At 42.0% G+C, this 22,208-nt stretch overlaps 1 protein-coding gene across 1 annotated transcript in view; it reads right to left on the bottom strand.

Annotated features, from left to right (window-relative positions):
• Positions 1 to 12,353, bottom strand: part of ARHGAP27 (Rho GTPase activating protein 27) — a gene marked incomplete at its 5' end in the record, with an annotated part of 40,197 nt that extends 27,844 nt beyond the window's left edge. Inside the window, one exon of the mRNA XM_081345167.1 lies at positions 11,616 to 12,353. Coding sequence (XP_081201293.1) covers positions 11,616 to 12,353 — 738 coding nt within the window. The remainder of the gene's footprint in view (positions 1 to 11,615) is intronic.
• Between the last annotated feature and the right edge of the window lie 9,855 nt (positions 12,354 to 22,208).

The following is a 22,208-nucleotide window of genomic DNA, read 5'->3' as shown; positions in this document are numbered from 1 at the left end:
AAAGGTCTACTTTTTTTTAATTTTGGGCTACTGAATCTGGCTTCAGAAATGCCAAAGAGATATAATATTGTATTGTGCAGGGAAAAAAACCCCTAACTTTGCTGCCATCTGATGGCCATATGGATTTTGGATCTGATACAGGTAGTTCTTAATTTACAAACACAATTAAGCCCAAAATTTCTGTTGCTAAGTGAAATAGTTGTTAAATGAGTTTTGCTCCATTTTACAACCTTTCTTGCCACAGTTAAGTGAATCACTCCATTTGTGAAGTTAATAATACAGTTGTTAAGTGAACCTTACTTCCCCACTGACTATGCTTGCCAGAAGGTCACAAACGATGATCACATGACCCTGGGACACTGCAATCGTCATCAATATGAGCCAGCTGCTGAGTGTCTGAATTCTGATCATGCTGTAATGGTTGTGAGTATGCAAAACTGTGGTAAGTCACTTTGTTCAGTGCTGTTGTAACTTTGAATGGTCACTAAATAAATTATTGTAAGTCGAGGACAACCTGTAATGCTGGTACAATTTGTTATGATAAATAGTGGTTTGTTTGTTTAGTATTGCTTATTATACAAATGGAGCCAATGTAGTTTGTGAATATAGTCTTCTGGTTTAGTTTGTTGTCTTAACAAATTGTAGATTGTTCAGTAAACAAATTATGGTTTCATGCAATATAAACCTTACATTTTTCTTCTGTTTCTGAGAAAACATGGTTACTACTTAAGGCAACATTCTGAAAGGGTTTGCAATTAGCAGCTTGCCAACCTGATACAAATTTGCATTTGCAAAAGTTCATAGCAATATTGTTTGCCATGTTGTGTTATTTTGCACATCTGTAAGTCTTGTTTTGAGGTTGTAAGATCCATAAGAATAAAGCATTACCATACTGGCTTAGGTCAGTCTTTCTCCACTTTCTACTTTCTATTCACTATAGTTTCCCAGTTGTTTAAGGGAGTGTATAATAAACAGGAGTGTACTCTCATAAAAGTAGTTACCAATACTCCTATGCTGCTATGATTATTTTATGGGGGGAAAAACACTATTCCTCCTTTATAGTTTCTGTCTACTACTGTTAAAATATCTGACAGCAATTATTTTATAGGTTTATTAATTACACATAGATTTATTATATAAAACTGCAAATAGTTCTAATTCGGAATGACTTTTTGGTATAATTACAAAATGAAATATGAACCATCTTTAATTAAAAGTTCTTACAACATTCTTGTGCTCTGTTTATCTTTCAACCAATGCTTTTTCCTTTACTTTTTAAATACCACTGAACCAAATAAATATGTATTTTACTTTCCTAGTTTTTTTAAAAAATAAATCCTGTAGCTAGCAACACAAGTTAAAGTGTTTCCCACCATTTTATATTCCAATGAGAAAGGAGACAATAAAGCTATCATAAAGTTCATATTAAAAAAATGTTTCTTCCAGTATCATTAAAATCTTTCAACAGCAATGATAAATTAAAAAGGACATTGACACTACAAAAGTTAATATATGCCATATCTATCTGGAAATCTAGATACCGGTAGATGATTATAGTAAAATTTTAAGGAGTTGCAATAATCCATGACTTATTTTATAGTCTGATGTTTTCCTGAAGTAGACTTTAAAATAATTGTATATAATAAAAAAGCCAAGTTCAAATTCCAAGTCCTCTTCCATTATTTTTTTTTCACCAGAGCTTATTGAATTTGATGTAAGAATGTTGTGCACTGAACAGGTTCTTTTCACTTTAAATAATATTTGTGTGTTTATGTATGCACGCACACATGTTTAATTGTTGGAGTAACATAGAGCCATGGAATCTCCCATGTATCAGAGCTACATTTATCACAGCTACATTTCAAAGAATGTCTATGTGTCTTGTTTCTGTTCTTTTTTTAAACAATTGTAAAGCAACTCTAAGTATTTGGGGTCTTCTACTAGTGAACATGCATTCTCAAAACCATTTTTCATAAACATTTTATAGAAGACCTATGTAACCTTGGAATTCTTGCTCTTGATTTGTCTGGATGTGTAATAGTATGTAGGAAAGATCTTGGAACTAGAAAACAGGACGAGGTTATGGCTGACTAAGGAACAGTCAGATGAGAGATTGCATAGCCCATAAATAGACAGTGGGCATGGTAAGTAGCTCAGAACAGACTCTTCCTAGTTTCTCAGAACTATGTCTTCAGGGCCTTCTGAAAGAATGCCAGAGGGGGCCAGTCTAATTTCAGAGGGATGATGTTCCAAATGGAGGGACCTACCATGGAGAAGGCCCTTCTTCTGGGTCCCGCCAGATGTATCTCCTTGGGGGATGGGATCCACAACATTCCTTGCCTCCCCACTCTAGCGGGTTGGGTGGATGTGACTGGCAAAAGATGGTCCCTCAAATAATCTGGTCCCAAGCCATGAAGAGCTTTAAAGGAGACAGCCAACCTCTTGAATTGCACCCAGAAGCAAATCGGCAACCAATGCAGCTCCCCCAGGAGAGGTGACACATGCACACAGATCTGCACAAAATCATGTGGGCCACTGCATTTGAACCAGCTGGAACTTCTGGATGCTTTTCAAGGGCAGCCCCTTGTAGAGTGTGTTGCAATAGTCAAGATGGCAGATGACTAGAGCATGAATGACCATGAGTAGGGATTGTTGGTCCAGGAAAGGGTGTAACTGGTGCACAACCCATAGTTGTACAAAGGCCCTCTTGGCCATAAGTGCCATCTGCTCTTTGAGCAGGAATCACAAGTTTATTTATTTATTTATAATGGGACTTATATGCCGCCCTATCTCCAGAAGGACTCAGGATGGCTAACAACAGTAAAATACAAATAACAATACATATATTAAGAAAAAATCAAACTATATCTATAGCCCCAACTAAAACCAATAAAACGATTAAAACCAAAGTCTAGGACAACCCCCCAGATTACGCACTGGGTCTGTTTGGGGCAGCGCCACCCCAACCAAGACCAAAAGTGGCAATTCCCCATGGGCCAATAAACCCCAAACCCACAGCCACCTGGTCTTGCCAGGATTCATTTTCAACCTGTGCTCCCCATCCAGGCCCTAACAACCTTCAGGCACTGCAAAAGGGAGGTCATGGCATCACTTAAGTTACCATGGGCTGAGATATACAACTGAGTATCATCAGCATATTGATAGCTCTGTCCATGGTGATGGGTGATCTCACCCAATGGCTTCATGTAGATGTTGAATAGGAGCAGAGAGAGTGCTGAGCCCAATGGGTACCATAATTAATAGTATCAAAATTTATCTAAAAAGACAAGGATGGGAGCAGTTTCCCTATCCAGGTGTGGATTACATATTATTCACCAAGATGACCATGCACAAATCTGAATCCTGGTCCTGGTAATCTAATAAGAAAGCTGGAGCTTCAAAACTGGGTAGTAATTATCTGTACTGGGCAGATTTAGGGAGGATTTTGTGAAAATGGGGTACACTATCACCTCCTGTAAGGCAGAAGGAATCATGGAAGGCACATGAAATGCACAGATAACACAAATCACTCTTGTAGCTTGCATGATATAATCTGGAGCCATTTTTCTGAAAATAAGCCATACTATCTCAGCTGCCATTTTTGGCTTTCATTGGCTATTGTTGGCTTATTGCAGTATTGTTGACAGATGGTTTCTTTTCATACCCATTCTTTAAATATGTTGTCAATGGTCATATGGAGGCAGCAAATTTGGAAAGTTTCTATGTTTTTGATCCTTGGATATGTCCATGATTTAATCCATGTAGTAGCACTGGTAGTATCAATATATTTTGTATTTTGGCGTAAAAGAGAATATTAGGCATTTGCCATAAGCATTAGATGAATGAACCAAACACCACAGTAGTGACACCAATTCAGTGTTCCATTCAGCTGTTAAAACAGTTTTCCTGTACTATGGAATTGAGTTATGTGAATTCTGTACTTGCGTCAGGCACAAGCAACCAGATTGACATGTGTAAAGTTTAAGCCTGCTACTTTATTATATTCTGTCTATTATATAGCCATCTCCCTAAAATGCCTCCCTCAACCAGGGAATAGATAAGCCTCTATGGAGCTTAAGGGGTAGGTGTGTGTCAGTTCTGGATCTCTTGCAGCTGTGCAAGAACTCAAGGCTAATTCTGCACTTGAGGCCTCTCCCTTGCCTCAAGGGTAATTTAGCAAGAATGGAAGAAACACTTGAAACTTCTGGCCTTGTAATATTAAGAGACACAGATGCACATCTATTACCATTTGTACCACAAAATTGATTTATTATTGGAAATAGTATGTTCCAATATTTGACACAGTACCGATTTAAATGATGAACTCTGTGGAAAGGATTGTGTGGGCATGGATTACTTCATAATACCCAACTGATTAAGAATTTCATTTAAAGGCATTAATGTACTACAAGGAGCAGTCTTCGGGTCTCAATACTATCTTACATTATACATGCAATGGTGTAGGTTGAACTACACAGTTGCCTCAGAGCTATGTTTACAAGGATAGTTCATTTGGCATTTAGCATTTGCTGCTAGTTATTTCAGCCCTGGCTACTGTCCTTTCAAGGTATGGTCTTCTCCACCTTCCTATTTATACTGTATTTTACGGTGTATAAGATGACTGGGCGTATAAGACGACCCCCAACTTTTGAGAAGATTTTCAAGATTTTTTGTCTTATACACCGGAAAATACTTACATGCCAGTTGCCAAGTGTCCGACACAAGGCCAATTCAGCCCCGTCTGATGCAGATGGTGCAAAGCCTCCCTTTTGAAGCCCAAAGGGGCTTTTCCTTCCACCCACCCTTTGGAATAAACGCAAGAGCTGCGTTCAAACGACACGCTCTTCCAGGCCAGACTCTGCAAACGGCACACCAGAAGCCGCAACCACCGCGGGAACTCCGAGTCCCCGCCTTTCGGCAGCCTGCACAGCCAAGCACAATCCAGCTTTGAGAACACATTTGCAGATGGAGCAGGCGCTGCATCTGGAGCCAAGCTCTGCCCGGGAGGCAGTCGGCCAGGCAGGCCCGGAAGACGTGCTGGAGAGCCGGACTTGGGGCGGCCATGCCGAGGCCGGCTGGCGAGGGCCGCTGCGTGGTCTGTGGGCGAGAGGGGAGCCAGGCCGCCACGTACCGCTGTCCAGACTGCCGGGAGAGATAGCGGGTAGCAGGGCGCGCTCTGCTTATGCTCAGATGCCGCTTGGGCGAGGGGGAGGGGCTTCCTGCCGCTCCTGGGGTCTGGCATTTGCAAGGGGGAGGGGAAGGAGCTTAGAGGCTCTTGGGGGTGGGAAGGGAGAGTCACGTTGGAGGGGGGACTGGACTAAGGAGGCTTGAAGTTGCTTTGCAAGAACGGGGGCACTCGATTGATTTATGTACTATTTTCCGGCGTATAAGACGACTGGGCGTATAAGACGACTGGGCGTATAAGAGGACCCCCCAACTTTTGAGAAGATTTTCATGGGTTAAAAAGTCGTCTTATACGCCGGAAAATACGGTAGTATATAGGCAATCAATTAACCTGGAATCAGTGCACCTTAACAGGAATGTGTGTCCCGAAGAAGCACCAATCTGAAGTCAATCCAGTTGCTGCACAACAAATCCCTGGGGAGGGTGGGGTCTCGCTCTGCGCCTGCGCACGCCCTCTGTAGGGTTTTTGCAGGCTGCTGCCAAGCAGCATGCTTTCCAGCAGCAAGTGAGCTGGGAAGGAGCAGAGTGCGGGGGTGGGGGTAGGGAGGAAGCAGCAGGGGGGAGGCAGGGGGGGAGGCAGGTGACGCTGCATACCACCAGCCAGGTGCTCACGTACCACTAGTGGTACGCATACCACCGCTTGAAAAGCCATGATCTAGGCATGCTGCCTGTCTAATCAGGAGCATTGCACTAATCTAGTCTAGAGGTATAACTAACCTATAAGTTAGTTCCCACCCAGTTTTGAAGTGCATACTTGGAGGTGCATCTCAAAAAATTAATAATAATAATAATAATAATAATAATAATAATAATAATAATAATAATAATAATAATAATAATAATAAGAAGAAGAAGAAGAAGAAGAAGAAGAAGTTGGAAGGGATCTTGGAGGTCATCTAGTCCAACCCCCTGCTCAGGCAGGAAACCCTATACCATTTCAGGCAAATGGCTGTCCAGTCTCTTCTTAAAAACCTCCAGTGTTGGAGCATTTACCACCTCTGGAGGCAGGTTGTTCCACTGGTTAATTGTTCTAACTGTCAGGAAGTTTCTCCTTAGTTCTAGGTTGCTTCTCTCCTTGACTAGTTTCCATCCATTGCTTCTTGTCCTGCTTTCAGGTGCTTTGGAGAATAGCTTGGCTCCCTCTTCTTTGTGGCAGCCCCCTGAGATATTGGAACACTGCTATCATGTCACCCCTCACCCTTCTCTTCATTAAGCTACACATACCCAATTCCAGCAACCGTTCCCTATATGTTTTAGCCTCCAGTCCCCCAATCATCTTTGTTGCTCTTCTCTGTACTCTTTCTAGAGTCTCGACGTCTTTTTTACATCTTGGTGACCAAAACTGGATGCAGTATTCCAGGTGTGGCCTTACCAAGGCATTGTAAAGTGGTATTAGTACTTCACGTGATCTTGATTCTATCCCTCTGTTAATGCAGCCTAGCACTGTGTTGGCTTTTTGGGCAGCTGCAGAATACTGCTGGCTCATATTGAAGTGATTGTCTACGAGGACTCCGAGATCCGAGATATAGAAGTTGCACAATCAGTCTATTAAAATCCCTGTCATCTGAGGAACTTCTGGTCTTGTGCTGTAGCACCCAGTTGCGGGATCATGGATCTCCACACCCCACGACTAGTTTCGCTCTGCCAGGGAACCCTAAATGGGTCTAAGTCATCCCAGAGAAGCGATGAAGAAAGAAGGGTGCCCCGATGATGCTGGAACAATGGTGGTCATTTCAGTCAGTTTGGGGAAAGCCTTCTACTCCGACAGGAGAAAGGCTGGCCACACCTCACTGACCAGCCCAAGCTACTTGCAGCCAAAGTCCAAAGGTAATAACAGTGAACAGCGTGCTTGAAACTTGGTGAGGAATTTGATCTTCTCTCTCCTATTTTATACCTAATTTTCTGGAAAAGATCCCCAAGAAGCAAAAAGCCTTGCGAAGTGATAAGGGGGGGGGCGGGTCGGGAATTGCTTCACCATTCTATAGACGGAAGCAACGAATTAAAGCCTTATGGGGAATAAACATTACCACAGTTTGGATAAATTTGAAAGCTAAGAAAATTGTTAAAACTTTATACCTGAAAAAGCATTGATGAAAAGATAGATAGATAGATAGATAGATAGATAGATAGATAGATAGATAGATAGATAGATAGATAGATAGATAGATAGTTATCTACTATTGAGCGAAACTACATATGTTTAGAAGCTGCTTACCTTCTGGGATTATAAACACACTGAAGTGCATCCTTAAATCTTAACCTAAGAACTGTTTGCAAAGAAATAAAAATTTTGGCCTTTGGCTAATCATCTAAAGGAGAAATTACTGGAAAACTTTTAGATGGTCAAATACTTTGAACTGAATCCTGACTGGCTGATAATTATAAGAACCCTGAAAAGAAAACTGCCACAAAATATTGTTTTTAGTGGTGCCTTGACAATTTGAAACGTTCTGGATTATAAAACCATTATATAAAGAAAAGAACTACATAAGATTTGGCTATTTGGATTTTAAGATGGACTGACTTGATAAAACTAATTAAAAAGATTATGACACCGATGGAAAACTACTTAGAGGGGAGAGATAATATTATATACCTATCTAAAAGTAATATAAAATCATACCTAACACCTCTTCCTGAAGAACCCAGTTTGGAGTTTCAAAGATCTGCAGGAACAATGACTCAAGACAATACAAATACATTCCAGGAGAAAATATATACAATGCTGTGGCAGATTCAAACAATAATTGTTTCAAACCATGATGAGATTAGGAATCAGTTTGACAATATCTTTAACTTAAACCTACCACTAAATGACACTCAAAAAATGACAAAAAAGAACGAACAAACAAATCTGACAACAGAATATAAATTAAATGAAAGTGACATAAATAGAAAAGCTACAAATGAAGAAAACTACAATTTAATACAAAAAAATAATATCTGCAAAACCTTACTATAATAAAGAAGACAAAAAAGATGCGTTATCTTCCAGGACTTCAAAACAAATTTGAGGATAAAAAAGAACAAATAAAATGGATTAAAGAACTGTCAGAAGAATCATCAAAACGTGGGAGACAAAAACCTGATACCTTACTTGTTTGTCTTATATATAGTTTGGATATAAAGAGGCCCTAGAGAAAGATTATTAGATGGTGTATTATAGGATTAAATATTGTTGGAATGTAGCCAAAAGAATAGATAAAGCTTGTAAAGGGGTCCTATAGTAAGAGGAATAAGATATATAAGTAGTATAATACTTTTAGAATATATGAAAGGTTAAAACATTGAGAGGCTCTATTTAAATGAATTTTGAGAAAACTATGACTGATAAGAGTGGATTGAATACTGAGAGGAGACTAAGCTTCAATAAGAATCTTGAAGACAGGACATATAATGATTTAATAAGGTGACTTTTATAAATACAATGGAAATACTGATTAAAAACATGTTATATGTTGATGTTATTATTATATGCATAAATACTAAAATGTTTATATTCAACTTGGTTTGTACTGAAAATATTGAGAATTATATTTGTTTAATGTAGACAGGAAGAAGAGAGGATCAAGAAATATATTACCAACATGTTGATTAATTAATTATCATTGATTGTTTTAAATATATGAACCCAGACAACACACTGTTCACGAAGCACTAAAGATTGTTATTGTTAAATATTAATAATATATATACCGTATATATTAAAAAAATCCCTGTCATCTGGGGGTAAGTGTTTTTGAAATTGACATCACAAGTGTCATGATGCAAGCCCAAACTTTTTCTACATGTGCCATGACATCACAAGGATGTAACTTAGTGCCAAACAACTGTGGAGGTCCACACATCTTCTCCAATGCTACAATGTGGTTCAGATGCTAAGCTAAGCATTTTTTAACTATAGGCTATTGAATAAGGGAGCTTGGGCCATGCATAATAATAAACACTAGTAGTAAACACTAATAAATTAAGCCAAGAAGAATCAAAACACAAACTAATGTAGCTTTAGAGAAAAGTTTCTTAATAGAAACTTTTAGGATTGGCGGCTAATTAGAGCAACAATATGATTAGCTCTTGTGTCTTCAGATTACAGTTTGATCAGCAGGAATATGCTATGCAAAGTATCTATAGGCCAGGCTGAATTATAAGTCAAGGCTGGAAGTAAAGCAATGAAACTAAAGCTGGCAGGTGTTTCATTTGAAATTACACATCATGTATTATATGAACCTCAACGGTGCTGCTCAGTTCTCTCTTACACTGCGCATAACTGAGACATCTCTTCCATTTACTCTTTATTTGCTTATCTCTGCATAGAAAATAGGAATTGAAATTTATTCAAATTACGCTCTCAAGACTATTAACTGTGAGAGCCAGCTCCTTGATTAGGTAAACAGGCACTTGAGATACTTTCAGTATTTGTCCCAACACAATAGGTTTATGTGGAAAAGTCTATATTTCTTCTGCCTCACAAGTTGCATCTTATTTTGAAAGAAGCAGATTTGTTTCTCTACTATTGTACTAGGATCATCTCCAAAACTACTAAATTCTTCCTTGATATATTATTTCAATGGATTCATTAGGCCGAAATGTGGCCGCCTAGTATGTTGTTCAGTATATGTATATGTGTTCTCATACCACACATCCATACTTGAGCTATTTGCATTGTGATGTTTGACATTCATTTTCTCATTCTGAGATTCCATTAGATTCTGAGGTATAGAATCCCTCCTTTTCATGTACTGTCATTAAGCAAAAGGCCAAGATGTGGGCATCCATTTTAAGCAAAAGCCCAAGATGTGGGCATCCATTTTATGGATTATTAAAGGTAAAGGTAAAGGTTCCCCCGCACATGCATGCTAGTTGTTTCCAACTCTAGGGGCCGGTGCTCATCTCCGTTCCAAAGCTGAAGAGCCAGCGCTTGTCCGAGGACATCTCCATGGTCATGTGGCCGGCATGACTAGATGCCGAAGGCGCACGGAGCGCTGTTACCTTCCCACCCGTAGTGGTCCCTATTTTTCTACTTGCATTTTTACGTGCTTTCGAACTGCTAGGTTGGCAGAAGCTGGGACAAGTAACAGGCTGTTACATGGCACTCGGGATTTGACCCGCCAAACTGCCGACCATTTGGTGGACAAGCTTAGCGTCCTAACCCACTGAGCCCTTATGGATTATTGAACGAACACAATTGCTTGCCTCTGTGCAACATTCTGAGCCACAAGTTAACCTACTTCACTTTCCCTTAGCTTACTATACTGTGTGGAGCCAGCTTGTGTATCATAACAAAACTGAGCTGCCATTTATGGTTGTGGAATAGATGTAACTAATCATATTCATTTTTTAGACAATAAAAATTGTAGTACTCTGAAGAATAAGTGAATGACTTTGTATCAGAATCTATGTGTGTAAACACATAATTGTATGCTTGTCATAAGAGTTCTAATATGATATTTCTCAGCCCTGGCACTAGAAGTTTTAACCTGGGAGTATTCTACTTTAAAGGGACGCGGTGGCTCAGTGGGTTAGGACGCTGAGCTTGTTGATCAGAAGGTCGGCAGTTTGGCGGGTCAAATCCCGAGTGCCGCGTAACAGAGTGAGCGCCTGTTACTCGTCCCAGCTTCTGCCAACCTAGCAGTTCGAAAGCACGTAAAAAATGCAAGTAGAAAAATAGGGACCACTCCTGTGGGAAGGTAACAGCGTTCCGTGTGCCTTTGGCGTCTAGTCATGCCAGCCACATGACCATGGAGACGTCCTCGGACAAGTGCTGGCTCTTCGGCTTTGAAACGGAGATGAGCACCGGCCCCTAGAGTCGGAAACGACTAGCATGCATGTGCGGGGGAACCTTTACCTTTACCTTATTCTACTTTAAGATCTCCAGTCAGAAATGGCAGAATCTGAGACAAAGTATGCTAAGGTTTGATAGCAAACTGGGAATATCAGTTACAGAGAAATACTATAATGAAGTTTGGCAAACGTATCTGGAACTGAATTGAGATCAGAATGTCTTTTAGTGGCATCCAATCACTAATAAAGAAAACCGGAGATTTCAACAATTCCCTAGCACGGATACTACCGACTGCAAACGAATGAACTCTGAGGAGACCTGCAGGTGATGAGGCTAAATAATAGACTAGAAACAAAGCTAGAAATGGCTAACACCAATCCAGTGTGGTTTTTAAGCAATTGTTATTTCTAGTCTTTCATTTGGCCTTCTTCAATGTGACAGTGTTGGGAATTATGGATATTGCAGTCCAGTGAGTTCTGGAGGCAGACATAAAAGCCTTCCCCACACTAATATCTTCCAGAATCTACTGGATTATAATTCCCATAGCCCCCTGTATTCATATTCCATTAAAATGGAATAAGGGAATATGTAGGCAAACACATTTGGGACCTAGGAAATGCAGTTCTTTAATAAGAAATTGTTAGAGTACCTCTTTGACACAGCATTCTTGCATGTCCTGTGTCACTTGATTCTTCACCAATTTACAGATGTTTTCAGAATTGTTGTTCAGAAATGGGTGAGGATGAGCCCACGAAGCAGCTTTGTACAATCCTGAGTTCCCCACACCTGCCTGGGTGGGAAGTGTGAATCTTGTCAAGTCATCCAGAGATACAGCAGGCCTTATGTACTCAGCAGAACCACCTTGGCAGGCCAGAGTATGATTAGAGTCTATCAGGTAAAGTGGCTCATGAGAACTGCATAAGGCACTGAGAGGGGGCTGTATGGCTCTCACTGCTCTAGAAGTGGGTAGATTCTTCCCATTATTTTTCAGAGACTTTACTGTTCCCATCTTTAAGTAGCTGGAATATTGCTGTGAGGTATCTGTTTTGCATTCTTGAACAGCTGTCACAAATCGATATTCATACTCTGGCAATTGATCAGTGCCAACTCTAATGGAGGTCCCTAAATTGTTAGCCTCTATCTGTGTTGTGTGACATGACCTTTCAGAAGGCATAAAGGAGCTCAACACTCTGACATACTTAGCTGGGATGTAAAAAGCCTGGGAATTTTTGCTTTTCCTAACATGCCACCAGTGGTCATTGGTTCGCCTTAAAAGCATATATCTCTCATTGGGTTTGATTGTGACAAGTTGGCCATCCTTGGAGGTATATTCAAAGGCATATTCCACCAGCACATATGTCTCCTCCTCTCTGCCTGGAGAGTCCATCTTTAGTGTCCCAAAGTGGATTATTTATTTCCCTCTGAAAGAAAAAAAAGTTTGTTAAACATGACTTTATACAGGCCTGTACATACTTAATTTGAGGAAGAAGGATAGAAGTTTTTTTAATGACATAATTCTGCTGTCCAAATAAATGATACACAATGTACTTATTTTTGCATCATCATTCTTTTTATACTTTACAACGTAACCTAATGTTCTTCTACCACATGGGTGTCAAACTTAATCATGTCACGTGACATATCGTGATGTATCGTGACTTTTTTGCCTTTGCAGAGCCAGGGTGGGCGTGGCCTGCACATAACGCATCTGGCCCACGGGCTGCCAGTTTGACACCTACCATTTCCCACTGCTAATTTGTTCTAACTTTCAGTTGCAAGCTACTGAAAGTGTATACTGAAAGTTAATTTTCAGCCTTAAAAGATGCCATGGTAAAGGATGACTACATATTTGTAAAGGATCAGGTTGAGGGCAGCTTCTAAATCACAGCTTGATATTGCCTCCTCATGCCAACCCTGGTAAATGGTAAGTGTGAAAGAGTATTATAACTGGAATTGGCATAAGTATAATTGCAATTGCAATTAGTCTGTAACCAAACGTTTGTTATTGTTCTATGAAACTTGCTATACCACATTATGCTGCAAAGCTAATTTTGTATCCTCCTTTTCTGTGCAGGCTCAATGTAATCTCAGAATGCTTCCATTTATCATTTTGTTTTCTGCCAGGGTCGCTTTATTTTCCTGCCTCTTAATCAAGAAAACATTTTTGTCTGCAGATGCATAGGATGATCTAAGCAAAAAATTGCCAAGAATGATATAAATACCATTCTGACGCATTTGTGTTTTCAGGATAAGGTTCAAACCACTTCCAACACTGCTGTAATGTGTATAGGTAGACAATATAGGCTGAGATGATTCTCTCAGGCAGCAGGGGCTAAGAGCGACTGTGGGGATGGAGGGGAGGATTGCAAGGAAATACTATAGAGAAAATCTCTACTTGCTTCACTGACTGCTCTTTTTTCCTTTTGTAATTGACCTCCTCAGATGTACGTGAGTTAGGGTGTTGGTGATGCCATTTTGTCTTCTTCACATTAAAATATTTCTGATCTGCCCTGAAATTCTGTTTTGTTTTTCCTTTTAAAATAATAAAAGTAACCCAATCTGTTTTCCCATTCTAGCATTTAGACTTTTCCCTCCCTGCTTGGCTTGTTCTTTAGCTCCTACTTTCTTTTTCCAAATTGCATGATATTTAGAAAAACCTTTCTTTTCCTTTTCCAATTTTTTCATTTATTGAAGCTGTTTTGGAACAGCCTTTCAGATCTCTACCTGGCTTGCAAAAGATAAACACTCCTTATGAAAAAATATAAATTTTAATAGTGAAAACGTCAAATGTCAATGAGCAGGAACTGGAATTCCTTCCATATAGATTATCTTCCCATCTAGAAAATAATGTGTTTAAAATTAATTTCTTTTGGAAACTCTTTCACCACCAACTGGAAAAGAAGTTTCTAATATTACTAGGACTGGGTCTTTCTCTATGGTTTTGCATACCAGAAAAGAACAAAGTTCTATCTGATCCAGAAATTTGTTTTAAACTCTGGCTGAATAGATTCTGCTGGAAGTTTACAAGCAAGATAACATCCTTAGTTTTTCCATTTCTTTTTAAACTGGAGTTTAGGATTGCATATCTATTATGCAGTTTTAACAATACAATTTATAGCTACCATATAGTTTTTCTTGTCACATCCATAGTACTAAATATATCCAATTATAGCTAAGTATCAAAGAAGCCAAAGACATATAGTAAAATGCTAAATATTTTATTATACTTTGCATTTTGTTGACAATCATCATGAGCTATTAAACTAAAAATTAAGTATCCTGATCACTCTAATCTTTTTTATTTAAACTTTTATTTTCAGATTGAAATTATTTTATTTCCTTAAGAATTTATTTATTTATTTATTTATTTATTTATTTATTTATTTATTTATTTAATTGGATTTATATACCGCCCTATTCCCAAAGGACTCAGGGCGGTTTACAGGGTATTTAAAACAAGGAATACAAAAGTTAAAAACAATTAAACAAAATTACATCAATCCCTGAAAAAAAATAAAAAACCCAATTAACATTAAAATTCTCAGCCTGGGTCAAATTTTGTCAAAATGTGCAGTAGTTTGATTGATTCATTTATCTAATTGGTTAGTCAATATCAGTTTTATATATGTAAGGTGCTTTTTAGTCATTGATTTAATATTTTTTCATTCAGGAAAAACAAAATTGAAAGGATATAATATCTAAAAAAATATCCTCTCCCAAGTATTTATTTTCCCAACTATGTAAAACAGTGAAATTACTATTTTAAACAAAAAGTTAATAAAATTTATTTTGCTATTGTATTTAGGTTATAAATCTGTGAACATCTTTCATTAGTCTCTTAGAAAAACTTACCACTTCCCATAGAGGAACACTATTGATAGTAGACACCACTTTCCTTGTATTGCTTTGTTTCATCAAACAATGAAGTAAACATATAATTGCCCTGGTGCTCTGTTCGGTTGGTGGCCCTGGTTTGAGCCCCCTGGATTGGTTGACGTATACTGTTTTTTGGCATCAAGGACTGCCTTCTTAACGCCCAGTAGGCTGGAGCAGGATGGAATATGAACATTTGTCCCTACTCCTAAGGCTTCCTATTGCCAGTTGATATGGTACCGGGATCAGGCCGTGGTGAGAGGGCGGCCTGGATTGTTCATCAACCACCCACTGATGTGAGAGATCAGTGGGATGGGTTTCCCTGGCACTCTGGACTCAGTCCACCCTAGGTGGGCTTCCCTTAGCGGCGGTGAGAGAGTGGCTGCGGTTGCTCCACCTGGTTGACTCGGGTGAGAGCCGAGTTGAACTGAGTTGGGGACTGAGATACATATCCTGGCACCTATAACATCATCACAGTCATCTAATTGTTCATTTGGTTTATTGCCCTATGCAGTTTTTACTATGTTATGACCCGTATTCAATATTCTAGCACGGACTTGTAGGCTCTCAGGGGGGCTCCTCCCTCCTGGATACGACCTGTCGCCATGTCCCTTACTTCTCTTAAGGACGGGCCCAGTTGTTGGGACCCTGAGAGGTGGCTGGGCTTAGATAGGGGCCTCTGGTGGAAATGCATTAAGAGGCCCCTGGTATGTTTTTTAGCCGGTTGTTTTAAAGGGTTAGGGAGGGGGGGAAGGGGAGGGAGGGGAGGGAATTGGGGTGTGTTTCATCAACCGGCTGTCAGTCTGGGCCTACAATAGTTCCCGGTGAGATGGGGTTGGGGGCATGGGCTTTTGGTTTCATTGGTATTGGGGTGGGGTTGCAAATCCCCACGACAATTGGGAATGGCAGCAGGCGGTTACACGGAGGGCCGCATCAATATCTGGGACCGTGCCCCCGCTGTCTTCGAGCGATGGCGTGTTCTGACCCTCCGGTTAGTACCCTTTTATCTGGGGGTGAGGGGGATCAGGACCCTGAGCTCAGACTTGTGTATTTTAATGCCAGATCCGTTGTGAACAAGGCTTCCCTCGTCTAGGAATTGATCGAGGAGGAACACGCGGATCTGGCATGCATTACGGAGACCTGGTTGGGCCCAGAGGGCGGTGTCCCTCTGGTTGAATTGTGCCCTCTGGGTTTCTGTGTGCTACACCAGCCTCGGGCTCAGGGCAGGGGCGGTGGGGTGGCGGTGGTTATACGGGAGACCTTATGTCTGCGGGAGACCACCATTGTCCAGATAGGCGGGAGTGAGTCCCTCCTCATGAGATGTGGCCCTTGGGCTCAGTTGGGCCTGTTGCTAACATACCTGGCGCTGTGTGGCAATGGCCCTGCCCGAGCTGCTCGACACCCTCTCAGGGTTGACGGTGGAGTTTCCCAAACTTATAGTTCTGGGCGACTTCAACCTGCCTTCCCTGGGAGAGTCGTCAGAGTTAGCTCGGGAGTTCATGGCTTCCATGATGGCCATGGACCTGACCCAAGTAATTCAGGGCCCGACTCATGGGGCGGGTCACACTCTCGACCTGATTTTTCTATCCGGGCAATGGTTGGATGATTTGGGAGGGGCCTTGCCAACTATTGTCCCCCTGTCATGGTCTGATCATTATCTCCTGCGGCTGGTCTTCCGCTATGTCACCCCCCACCGCTGGGCTGTGGAACCGACCAGGTGGTTCTGTCCCAGGTGCCTAATGGACCCAGAACGGTTCCAGATGGTGCTTGGGTCTTTACCTATCTCCCCCACTCACAGCCCGGTCGATGCCTTGGTGGATGCCTGGGAAAGGGCGGCCACCGAGGCACTCGACTGTGTTGTACCATTGCGACCCCAGACCCAGCACAGATCCCGTTGGGCCCCATGGTTTTCTGTGGAGCTCTGGGAGATGAAGCGTCAGAGACGGGGTCTAGAGAGCGGTTGGAGGTCCACCCGGTCTGAATCTGACCGATTGTGGCTAAGAGCCTTCACAAGGTCTTACCTCGCTGCGATGAGGATGGCGAAGTCTAATTACTTTGCTGCCCTCATCGCGTCCGCAGATAATTGCCCAGCTGCCCTGTTTAGGGTGACTCGCTCTCTCCTTGATCGGGAGACAAGGGAGGAACCCTTACAGGGGCGAGCTGAGGAGTTTAGTCATCATCTGGTGGACAAAATCGCTCAGATCCAGACCGGTTTGGACTCTGACTGGGCAGAGTCTGACGGGGAGGAATCGAGCGGTCTTGAGCATGTTATCTGGACTGAGTTCGACCCTGTTTCCCCCGATGACGTGGACAGGATCATGAGGAGACTGAGCTCCACCACTTGTTTACTGGACCTGTGCCCCTCCTGGCTGGTTTATGCGGCCTGGGAGGAGACACAAGGCTGGTTCCAGGCAGTAATAACTGCTTCCCTGAAGGAGGATATCTTTCCCGCTGCCTTGAAGGAGGTGGTGGTGAGACCCCTCCTCAAGAAGCCTGCCCTGGACCCGGCTGTTTTAAATAACTAGCGTCCGGTCTCCAACCTTCGCTTCTTGGCGAAGGTTGTTGAGAGTGTGGTGGCGCATCAGCTTCCTCTGTTCCTGGAGGAAACTGATTACCTTGACCCCTATCAATCGGGTTTCAGGCCCGGGTACAGCATGGAGAAAGCATTGGTCGCACTGGTGAATGATCTCTGGCGGGCTCGGGAGAGGGGATGTTCCTCTGTCCTAGTCCTTTTAGACCTCTCAGCAGCTTTCGATACCATCGACCATGGTATCCTACTGCGGCGTCTCAGGGGGTTGGGAGTGGGAGGCACTGTTTTACGGTGGTTCTCCTCCTACCTCCTGGGCCGCTCGCAGTCGGTGTTGACGGGATCCGCCCTGAGGTCTCTCGTTTGTGGAGTTCCTCAGGGGTCAGTCCTCTCTCCCCTCCTGTTCAACATCTATATGAAACCGCTGGGTGAGCTCATTCATGGTTTCGGGGTGGGGTATCATCAGTACGCTGATGATACCCAACTTTTTCTTTCCACCCCGAACCAACCCAGTGATGCACTCGATGTGATGACCCGTTGCCTGGAGGCGGTCCGGGTTTGGATGGGGAGAAACAGGCTTCGTCTCAATCCTGCCAAGACTGAGTGGCTGTGCATACCGGCATCTTGGGTTAGCCAGGCCGTTCCGTCATTAATGATGGGGGGTGAGGTGTTACCCCCCATCGATAGGGCTCGCAACTTGGGCATCCTCTTGGATTCACGGCTCAATTTTGAAGACCATATAGGAGCCGTGACCAGGGGGGCTTTTGCCCAGGTTTGCCTGGTGCGCCAGTTGCGGCCCTATCTGGACCGAGATGCCCTACGCACAGTCACCCATGCGCTTGTGACCTCCCGGCTAGACTACTGCAATGCTCTCTACATGGGGCTGCCCTTGAGGACCACTCGGAGGCTTCAACTGGTGCAGAATGCGGCCGCACGAGTTGTTATGGGAGTTTCCCGATACTCCCGTGTAACACCTCTTCTCCGTGAGCTGCATTGGCTTCCGGTTGCCCTCCGGGTGAGATTCAAGGTGCTGGTAATGACCTATAAAGCCCTAAATGGCTTGGGTCTGGATTATCTAAGGGAACACCTGCTGCCGGCATCAACTTCCCATCGTCCTGTGCGCTCCCACAGGGAGGGCCTTCTCAGGGTACCGCCAGGTTAAAGAATGCCAGCGGGTTATTCCCAGGGGAAGGGCATTCTCTGTGGGTGCGCTGGCCCTGTGGAACCAACTTCCCATGGAACTCAGGACTGCCCCCGACCTTCGCTCATTTCGCTGGGACTTGAAAACCTGGTTCTTCGAGCTGTTTGGCCCAGACTGAGGGGTTTTAATTTATTTATTTATTTATTTTATTTTAATTCCATTTATATCCTGCCCTTCTCTGAAGACTCAGGGCGGCTTACAAGCTTAGCAGTAGCCTTCAATCTATGTATATGCCTGCTTATTAGGGCTTTCACACACCCCCAAGCGGCATTTTTACAAAGTCAGCTTAATTGCCCCCAACAATCTGGGTCCTCATTTTACCTACCTCGGAAGGATGGAAGGCTGAGTCAACCTTGAGCCTGGTGGGATGCGAACCTGCACTAATTGCAGGCAGCTGGTGTTACTTAAGGAGGCATTAGCCCACTGCTCCACCAAGGCTCTTTTTTAAATTTTAATTTAATTTAATTTAATTTAATTTAATTTAATTTAATTTAATTTAATTTAATTTAATTTAATTTAATTGGGTTTTAGTTTAACTTCAGGGATTGTAATTTAATTAATAGTTTTAATTGATTTTAATTTTGTATACTATGTATTTTAATTTCCCTGTAAACCGCCATGAGTCCTACGGGAATAGGGCGTTATATAAATTTAAATAATAAATAAATAATAAGTAAATAAAATTGGCTACTCTAATATGGAGACAGAAAACACATGCATTCAAATGGGGAATTTTTTTTAAAAAAAGATTCATGTTGCTAGGGTAAAAACATATTAGTAAACATAATCAGGCTTAAAAGTAACAGAAAATGTATACAAAAAGAACTCTTTTAGGAGTTTCCTTATAAATCTGGCTTCTGGACAAGTACATACAATGGACAGAACCAGGTATGCATTGTTGCACACAAGGAATTTATTTCCTTCCTTTATTGTCTACATGATTCTTGATACAAAAATTGAGAACCTCCTGGGAGAAATGTTTTTCTTTCCCAACTAGATGCCGCACAACTTTTGTACTGAAAAATTCAGCTGCTATATATCCTGGAACCATTTATCTGGAAGAGAGATGGTCTTGATCCTCCATAGTAATATTTTCCCTTTTATCTGCATGGTCCCATTATTTCCCAGGAAACTGCAAGAAATATATTATATGTCTGGACAACTCCCTTATTCAGGAAGAAAAAAATATCTGCACACTCCCCTGAAAGGCTAGGATATTAAAAATATATTAGGCCAACTGCTAGTGCAAATTCAGATTTAACAGAATAAAGTCAGTTACTCAGAATAAAGGAATACGTAGAGCAGAGAGCCTATATTTGAGTACAACAAGGTTTGGTGCTCAGGAACGTGACTTTGAGCAGTCACTGTCTCTCAGACTAACCCACCTCACAGGGTTGTTGTTATGGGGAAAATAGGAGGAGAAAGGTATGTTCCACATGTTTGTCACCTTGAGCTATTTATAAAAATGATAAAGGGGGGATATAACTAACAAATGAAATAAAAGCACGCTTCACCTGATAGGATGAAAAGTATGATGATACATTATTATGAAATCAAAGGCCAGCCTACACCATCAAGACAACATATTCTTTCATTCAGCAGTTCTCACCTGGGGGCCATATGACTCCTCAAGGTCCCAGAAAATTTCAAGAGGTCACAGTAAAAACATGTAAGCATGTGCCAAAAGGACCACAGAAAAACAAAGGGCATTATACTGCAAATATTCTATTTATTATAAATAAAAGCATATATTTATAATTTGTAAACGGCATTATTTATTGGTAATGGGAACTGGATAGTGGCTCTAGCAGAAAAACAAGGTTGGAAGGGGGCCAACAACAAAAACCACTAATTTAATGGATCAAGTGCAAAACTATTTGTAGCCACTAAATAAGAGGGCTTGGAGAAGAATTTCCAAAATGTCTCTTCTTTCCAAACTTTGGGAAGAAATTTAATGGGAGAAGGTTTTTGATTTATTACACTTTTGTGGTTACAACTGGTGCCTTATGACAGAATTTGAGGAACTGTGCTCTAATCAACAGATGCACCTACACTTTATTTAGTGCTTCCAAAGAAAAGATTTTTATTGATTGTATTTTACACCTGCAGTAGGTGCAGTCTCATTGTTCCTAATAGTTTAGAGACAGTGAAAATGGAAGCTTGGAAAATATCCCAAGGCCTCAGGGCAACCCAGTAGCTCAGATGGGATCTGAATCACAGTTTCATTGCCCTTAACCCCTCTGGGTGAATCCCTGACAATCTAGGGGATTATACTGAACTGGCTTTTAAGTCAAAGAGGACATCCTTCATCTACCGAATATCAGCTGAATGTGCTGAGGGATCTCGTGATGGTGGCAATTAGCATAAAGCTGCCGGGTAGCAATTCCTAACCTTTTCAGTGCATTTCATGCACTGGGCAGAATTCCATTTTTCTACCCCACAAGAGAGGCCTATCCAGACAAGCACCAAAGCCTGGAACCAAACACTCAGTGGGCCAATCAAAAGCTACCTCTCAAATTCCAGTTGTTAGGGCAACGTTTTGGAAAAGGAGAGTCCCTGGATCAGTTTTCCTACTCTTAGATTCCTGCCTCAGCTGCTCCCCCACCTCTGCTTCCCTAATCTGGATCCCACCTGTGTCCCTGGTTTTACCTGCTGGTTCACATCTCACCAATTTCTTCTCTTGTCTCCGTCCACACAATCTGTCCTGCTTCTTCAGGTGTGGCTTGGTTCTTCCTTGTTGATTGTGTCAGGAGTCACATCAACCCGCCTGGACTTGTGTGTTTGGTCTGAACCTGCCTCTGGTCCTCCCCCACCACCACCACGTTAAACTCTGCGACAATCGGTGGGGAGGAATATCTCAAAGCAAATGTGTCTCTTTGCTTCTTCACCATAAGAGATTTGCAAGTTAAGAAAGCAGAAAAAAAATTGTGAAAAAGTGCTCAGGCAGGACGCTCTGTCCCCAGTTCTTCATTGTTGCAAGTATCCTGAGGTGCAGGGCCCTCGTGAGGATCAAAATTAGTCCATCCTGTTTGGAATATCAATCTGGACTCCAAGGGAAGCTTTGACATTAATGCAAAATGATAAAGTCAGAAAAATCCAACTGAGGGAAAAGAAACATTAAGGCACTCTTATGAGCGCACCACGCCCTGCTCTGGGCTGCCTGTTTCATTCAGGTAACATCCAGCAGACACAGGTGTTTACAGCCTCATGGATTTAGACCCCTTTCATTTGAGCCCAAACTGAGCAATTGGTTTCTTCCATAAATGTCTCAGCTTGTTCCTCTTCTCCCCATTTCACTCACAGTCACGAAGAGGTTGAATGCCTGAGAAAGCATACAGTGTGACTTGGGTGTTCCCATCAGACTGCACTGGATGGAGGAAGGAAGCTTTCCTACTCAGAGGAAGTCTCCTTTAGGCAGTGGTGGGGCGGGATGAGGCATTGTTTAGAGGACAGTGACTCACACATGGAGATTGCCTATCTGCATGCATATGAGTTTTCACCCGCCTCAATATTTCACCTTCCCTAACCTAGCCTGCTTCAGGACAAAGGATCCCAGCATGGAATGAACTGTACTAGGGTCATGCAGCTTTTCTACATCCAAATGATTGAGTTCACTTAGCAAGAAATAAAAGGAAGGCAAC

This window comes from Vipera berus, assembly GCF_964194415.1.
Source record: "Vipera berus genome assembly, chromosome: Z".
Classification (NCBI taxonomy): Eukaryota; Metazoa; Chordata; class Lepidosauria; order Squamata; family Viperidae; genus Vipera; species Vipera berus.
Note: the sequence above shows the minus strand (reverse complement) of the source record. Positions and strands in the feature narration are given on the sequence as shown.